The following is a 7,821-nucleotide window of genomic DNA, read 5'->3' as shown; positions in this document are numbered from 1 at the left end:
GACAGTTCCTAAAATCATGTTAGTTTTCCTTAAAGGAAAATTAAACGCCTAGGCGTCCTGTTCTCCAAATGTTTATCTTGCTTAATATTTCATTTGTTGTGTACTTGCTTTTAGTGGTCCTGATAAGGTATTACTTTAATCCTAGGCAATTCTATAATTGCTGACATTACCTGTACAAACCCTACAGAAAGGGTAGGAAAATTGCATGTGCAAGATCATGGTCTCTAAAAACAAAACCGCACCTAATTATGCAGTTCTCAGGGCCATTCTTTGATGCAACAGTCACAATTTTGCTCAGCTGTTTTCTCTTGGAGGCTGCCAGTGCTTCAATCCTGAGCAACAGGAAAGCGATGTTGCTCATTTATCAGACAGAGACAATTTGCAAGGGAGAGGCAGAGGCAGAAGGGAAGTGATATCCTCAACTTCTTTTCCCCTGTCCAGACCAGATCTTTTCCTAGGCTCGGGGCTCTCTTCAGACCACCTCCCTACCCGATGCACCCCCTTAGCCACTTTGGGTGCATTTCTGCAGGGATTGTGATCGTAGATTACCAGCTTCAGTCCGCTGAGTTGCATGAGACTGGGGAAGTATCGGATAGCATTGCGGTCCACGTCAATAACTTCCAGAAAGGACATGTGGAGCAGCACAGGTGGGAAATCAGTCAGAAGGTTGCTTGAGAGCCAGATAGTACGAAGCTCCTGCAGGTATCGAAGCTGTCCAGGAAGGGAGCGTAGTGCATTGGATCCAACATGCAAGGTCTTCAGGTGCCTTAATTCACACACCACACTGGGCAGGTGGTGCAGGCAGTTGGACTCAATCCATAGTGTCTTGAGGTTTCGCAGAAGGTGGAGCTCCATAGGTAGGTCCCAGAGTTTGTTGTTTCCCAGGTACAGAATACACAGTTGCTTCAGGCTGCACACAACTAAAGGCAGCGTTTCAAAGTTGTTGAAATCCAGTGCAAGGATTTGGAGGTTCTGAAGCTGTTCTAATTCAGGGGGTAGAGAGTTCAGATTGTTGTCACTCAGGTACAGCTTGACCAGCTCCCTGAAAGAACAAACACACAAGGGAAATCGTCTCAGTTGCCTGCTGCTCAGGTCCAACATCTTATCAATTGGCATCTCTTCAAGGTCCCCTACGAGGTATTTCTGGCACTTGTCAGAAGGAATAAAGGCAACAGCTGCTCTAAAAACGTTACCCATTCTGAAAACTTCACAACATGAAATGGGCTGTTGCTACCAGAATAAATCTTGTAGGTTGGGGACACTGCTTTATTTTTTTTAATCGTGTGTGCTGTTCTTCTGGCAACTTCCTCCATTCTGCTATCCTGCTATAATATATACTCTGTCTACATAGCAACAATCACTAATCTCAAGAGCCCTGAAATGTTCTGATAAGTGAAGGAGTGTTTGCTGATGAAAAGTACAGACTTGACTTTGGGACAGGTCTCAGACATAAAGGAAGAGAAACTATCTTTGTGAAGTTCTAAAATTGTCCTCTGGTAAACTGGGAATATTTTCCAAAAATCCTTCCTTCCCCTCAAAAAACAAAGATACTAGCCCCACTTTTAAAGCACTTTGCATGTTGTGGCCACATAGTATCGGGAATTGTACTGTCAAGAGTTTATTTGGCTGTATGGTCAGTAACAGGCATGCCATTTTGTACAAGAAGTGCACATTTATGAACACAACATGCTAGGAACTTACAAAACTAGAAGTGAGAGGGTCTTTATTTTAAACTGCTTGCAGGTAGACCAGGGAGAGACCAAAGATAGCCCTTAGGTACCACATTAAGAACCCTGGTCTAATATTTCTGTTTGGAGGTCTTCACTGTGCTGATCATCCTTCAGGACAAAACCTGGTATTGCCTCTGGAATTCTTCAACATGACTTTAAGAAAATGACTCATTTCCTAATAATGTGTGGGGGGGGGGAGGGGAAGAGACTCCTGGTGTGTAACTATGAAGTGAGGTCACAAGTTGGCTACCGCTGCCTAAACCACCACTGTTTTCTTCAGATGAGAGGTGAGGTAGAGGCATTCCAGCAACCAAGGAAAGGTGTATCAAGTTGTCATATGCAGCCACTTTGCCTCCTTTCTGACCCAGCAGAGCAAACAGAGGCATTCCAGTTGAGACCTGTTCAGGAAGCATCTTCTCCAACTCTTTTGAGTTGCATTTAAAGAAGTCCGAGGGGCTGCAGAACAAAGAGAGTCTTGGCACTTGTGTGGAGCTCTCAGTTCAGATCTTAGTTTGCCATCTCATATTGGGGGATCTAGGACAGTGAGCCCTTACCAAAGGGGACCCAAGGTGAAAACGCTTAAAAAACATTGGTATAGAAAGAAATCCATAGTTTCAAGTGAAATCAATGTTAAATAGATACAGCATAAAAATGTGGTCATTTTCTAAATCAAGCAAGACAAATTAGTGTGATGTTTCTTGAAGAAGTTCACTTTTGTTTGATTGAGTTTAATTTTTACTCTCAATCTCTCACACACACATTCAAACAATTGCGAATGGCTACTTCATTCATTCATACTTTCATTTATAACCCACCTTTCTTATTTTTTTAGTTTTAATTTTATTAAAAAGATGAAATTAATAACAATACAACAAAAACCATTAAACCACAAACGGTTAAGAAATAAAGGGTAACGGGGAAGAAAGGTGCATAAAAAAACGGGCCATTATGTTACAATATCTTACTGAGCCATCATTAACTTTCTATAGTAGTAGATTCCTACAATATAGTAGGTTCATTTAGGCAACTGAATTGGCTCTGCTAGGTAACATCTTTTTATGCATCCCATTACAAGTTCTATGATCTAGGATTCAGTAGTGCTGTCCAGCTATTGATAATACAAATAAAACAGTATGAGGATTAAATGGCACAAAAGAAAAAAAAGATTTGCCTGTTCTGATTAGGTCTCAGTGCCTCAATATCATCAAATATATCTGTGTATCTTTTAAATATAAACTTTGGCAACCAGAATTTGTCTTTCCTTCATGTGAAATATGGATTTTATGAGGTGCAGTTTTCCTTTGCGTTTCTTTCCATAAATCCCTCCCCAGCAAAGATCTCCAGTCCTAAATACTGTTCTGAATAATAGACTGTATGGGGCAAGGGATCTGGTTCCCAGTTTAATAATTAATCTAGTTTATCAAAATAAGTTAATATGACCTGCTACTGGCAAATCATATCTCAGAACAAAATCAGGGAATGTAGACTTAACCCATTCTCCCCCCCCCCACCCCCCCAAAGGACAATGTCATGGATGCAGTCAGGGCATTTCTGGATAGCAACTCTTTGAGCAACTGGCATCCTAACATAGGATGTCCAACAGGAAGTAACTTGCTAAAGAAGAGATGCTTCGAGAGCTGATGTTAGCAAGGCAAAGGCTAGTTTGATGCAAGAATAAATTAAGCATGATAAGAACAAATGAAGCATGTCTGATGTTTATGTCTGCTGGAGGAAGCTGCCTAAAAACATGGTCAACAAAGAAGACAATGTCAAAAGAAGCAAACCTGCATTCTTTCCAACCCAGCGTAACCCAGCCACAAGATTTTTATGATTGCTGATCTTTCCCTGTTCTGTTTCCTCAGACTTGCTGATTCCCAACATTCCAGTTATACTTCTAAAGAAAGAGGAATAGATGTAACAGAAATATTTGAAATATGGCCTCGCATTGGGTGATGATTCTGTTCTGAGGGACCAAGGTGAAATAATTATATGGATTTTCCTCTTCTGCCCTTATGCATTATAATGGGTTGCAGTACTTACATAAATCAGTGATTACCTCTAGAGCACACTCCAAAATGTTCTGCCAAACTACTGACTGCCAACATTGATTGACCTGGCAAGCAGCTGGCTGTGATCCAGTGAAGTATAAAAGAGATTATGAGTGGGAACCAGCCTTATTTTTCTTCCCAGTCATCTGAAGTCATGAAGGTCCTACTAGCAGTTCTAGTTTATCTTCCATCCATCACGGCTCTAGTAAGGTAAGAAAGAAGTTCAAATGTTCTTGGTGGGGTATCTGCCTTTCTTGGACATTTTTTATCATCTATGCCGTCTTAACATTTTTAACTCCATTTTTCAGCTAACATTTTCTACAAAACAACTTACAATAAAATGTTCAAAAGAGCAAAACAAAATAAAAAAACAGGAAAACAAGAAAACCTAAACTAGCAATAAAATGCTATAAATACCAGCAGGACCACTTCTTTTAAAAGCATAGATGAACAAGATGGATTTCACTTGGTGCAATGATGATAACAGAGGCATCAAGAAAATGTAAAGAAAGATGGAACTCCATCATTATGATGCCACCACAGAAAAAAACCCTTCCTGATGCCAGGGGCACTTGAAGAAGCAGATAGTCTTCTCTGTAGGGTAGATTCATCCATGAGCAATTGGTCCTAAGCTGTTTAGCGATTTACTGTCAATACAAACTTTTGAATTGTGCTCAGAAAACAACTATAAACTCTTGAAGAGCTTTCATGATTGGAGAAATATGTCTCTAATGGCTAGCCCTTATCAATACACCAGTTGCTGTATTCTCAATGAGCTGCAATTTCCCACAGTCTTTAAAGGCAGACCCACACAGACTATACTACACTACAGGACAGCCTGATTTTAGCTAGGGCATGGATTTATGTTTGAATATTTTGAGAAAGCATTCTGTCTGCTACTTCAAATTCTTATTTAAAGATACTTGTGGTATTTGCAAGATGTACATGTTTGCTGCAGGATGGCCCTAGATCCAAAAGTTTGAAAAAATGCACTAAGTACATTTCTACCACATGTCTTACTGAAATGAACAGAAACCATATAAGGCCTCATTCAGACACTTGGATGACTTCCATTCATTTCAATGAGGTTTGGTGATTTGTGTTGTTTTTGCCTATTAACAATCAGAATAGGAGAACAGTACAAATCCTGGCATCTGGTAAACACTGTGTGCCATGCAAAACAAAATGTATTTGTGCCTCAGGATCCCTCTGGTTCGATCGTCGTCTATCAAGCAACAGCTTCGAGCAAGAGGAGAATTCTATCAGTTCATGAAAGAGCATCAGCCTGACATTTTTGCTCACAGATACCTGCTTTGCTACCCTCCAGATGTTTATTCATTGGTGGGATTTGCAACAGAAAAACTCTATGATTACATGAATGTGAGTATGTTACCCTATAATATGAAAAATGGCATTAGCCCCCCCTCCCCCTCTGCCAAGTAGCTTGATGAATCTGCCATTTGCTAGGAACTTTAAAGATTCTACATCTAAATAATAAAGTCTACATAGAGGTAGTTGGTAGACTTGCACCATTTTATGCCAAGAAAAAGGAGAATACTGAAACCACCTGACACAATTTTATCATTCTGTAAAAGTATGTAATATTAAGGTCGTCACCTCACACCTTGGACAAAGGTGGACAGTTCTAAGTGTTGGGGAAAAGATTAAAAGAGGTTGGTTGTTTTTTAAAGAATGTTTAGTAAGATATAACAAAATATAACAATCTTAATCTGGAAATATCTAACCCTACAATTTTTTGTTTAAGCAAACAGCGGGACTTAGTGATGAAACTGCAATGAGCATCCATCTGAGTACGTATCAGTCAGGTTTCTGGATTTCCCCCTAACTAGTGTGGATTAAGGACACAAAGAAATGGGAAATGGCATCCTCTTGGATGAGAGGGGACCAGCAAAACACACTTGCTCCCCCAATTGCTCGCCCTTCTGTTTAGAAACTGGAAACAATCTCTTGCTTCATGTAGAGGAGGAATGAAATCACATCAGGAACAGCCCCACAATCTCCTCTTTGACCTGGTGATTTTTTTGTTGTGTGTGTGTTTTAGACTTCACTGAGCTAGTAAAATGTGCAAATCAGAAATTATTTAGAAAAGCAATGAAGATATCAACCAGACATCCTTAGTGAAAACACTGAATCTGCTTTGGCCACACAATGACACTTCACAGTCTATGGTGACGCCCAGAAATGGCCTTTCCTAAAATAGAACGTGAGATGTTTCTGCATGGCTCCACAGTCTGATATGGAGGTGGAAACTGATTGAGCCCTTCACTCAAAGTTCACTAGTGCACAGATTAGCTCTTGGTGTAAGGTATTTTTTGTTGGGCTTCTGAATACATCCAGACATTTAACACAGTACAATAAGGCCATGAAACAAGCTCTTTAAGCAGTTTTAGTACCTCTCAGTCTTACTGACATTTGCCAGAGAAACATTTTTGTACATGAACTCTGCTGAATCTCATACAATGTATGGTGGTGCAGTAAGCTCTTTTATTGATTAATGTTTCCGCTTTCTCTCAGGGGTTCAATGTGGATTACTCATAGTGAGTCAGTGAAATAAAAATGGGAATATTAAAAAACCAATGTATTAGGATTTTAGGAGTCTGGAGCCACCAAAAAGAATTGAAACGCAGCAATACTAACATAACAGAATCCTTCTTACAATAAGCTATACATAACAGTATAGACCACCATCCCTAATCATATTATCTAAGTAAGTTTGTGAACCATTTTGTACACGGCAATTCTGCTGCAGAAAAGCCCCCTTGAATAGTTCAGTTTTGCATAGTTGTGGAAAACTGGGTGAGTGAGAACTTTCCTGACCTACCTTGGGTAGGTCATTTCACAGCCATCCCCTTAAACTAAGCGCAGTAACAAATAGGCAGTCAATGGAACATCTGCAGAATGGGAATATTGTGCATGTTCTGTCTAGTTTATGCTAATAATTGAGTTACTGTGTTCTGGAGCAGTTAGAGTTTCCGTCTGTGCTGGCAGATGGACAGGAGGAGTGTAACCCTGTTAATTCTCCTGGACCTCTCACACCTTTTAAAACCAACAGTCATAGTTTCTTTCTAGGTTGCCTAATGCAACTGGGTCTGGGAGTTAGTGTTCTGCAGGGTCTGCAGTTCTACCTCACAGGTAGGTTCCAGAGTGTGGTCCTGGAGTACTGGTATTCTGCCGCTTGGCTTTTGGCCTACGGGATTTCCCAAGGTTCCATCTTAACCCCCATGCTTTTCAACATTCACCAATATTCAGATCAGTGAGCTGCCACTAATATTCAGATAGCAGGTGCCTGGAGGAAATTTTGGAATGAATAAGGACTAACAAGCTTAAACTTTAAAAAAACAAAAACAAAATTATTTCTTTCAGGAAGAACAGTAAAAACCCCCCCAACATGGTGGAAACCCCTCAAAATCCAGCAAATTAATAGAATAGAATAAAATAAAGTATACATGGGGGGAAAATAACACCAGTATTGGCAGATCTGCACATCAGTTTCTATAAACATTTTCCAATATCTAAAAATAAATCCATATGCAATTGTCATCAATTCGCCAAGGTCCTCAATCCATTGTTTCACCAGAGGTGAGCATTTATCTTTCCAATGTTATACTATGAATCTTTTAGCTGTAGTAAGGGTCCAGAAGCTACAGTTAAGGCAGAATGCTGCAACCAGAATATTAACTGGAGTGGTGTAGTCGTGACCGTGAGGTCAGCGCAAGAACGAGACGAGACGCGGTGATAACCCTCTGGGAGGGTGAAAACCCTCTGGGAGGGTTTTAATTGGGGTTATTGCGGGACGTCATCTTTATTTATTAATTTTTATCGCTGTATTTTAATCTAATTTTAATGGGGGTATTTATATGGGTTATTGTGCACTGTGTAGATGAAACTATGTTGTACACCGCTCAGAGCCCTTCGGGGGTAGAGCGGTATAAAAAACCCATAAATAAATAAATAAATAAAATAAATAACATCTGGTGGAGAGTGCCAGCAGCGGGAGCGCGGGTGTCCGTGTTCCTAGCGAC

At 40.2% G+C, this 7,821-nt stretch overlaps 1 protein-coding gene across 1 annotated transcript; it reads right to left on the bottom strand.

Annotated features, from left to right (window-relative positions):
- Positions 1-357: 357 nt before the first annotated feature.
- On the bottom strand, positions 358-1,197 carry LRRC10 (leucine rich repeat containing 10). The gene has a single exon (XM_048501558.1). It carries the CDS (start codon positions 1,195-1,197, stop codon positions 358-360), a length of 840 nt encoding a protein of 279 aa, XP_048357515.1.
- Between the last annotated feature and the right edge of the window lie 6,624 nt (positions 1,198-7,821).

The sequence above is a fragment of the Sphaerodactylus townsendi genome, linkage group LG06 (genome assembly GCF_021028975.2).
Source record: "Sphaerodactylus townsendi isolate TG3544 linkage group LG06, MPM_Stown_v2.3, whole genome shotgun sequence".
NCBI lineage: Eukaryota > Metazoa > Chordata > Lepidosauria > Squamata > Sphaerodactylidae > Sphaerodactylus > Sphaerodactylus townsendi.
This window is presented reverse-complemented; position numbering and strand designations above follow the sequence as displayed.

What these genes read in the sequence shown, in the direction of transcription:
- LRRC10 (XM_048501558.1), bottom strand. Translation starts at nt 1,197, where the DNA reads ATGGGTAACGTTTTTAGAGCAGCTGTTGCCTTTATTCCTTCTGACAAG.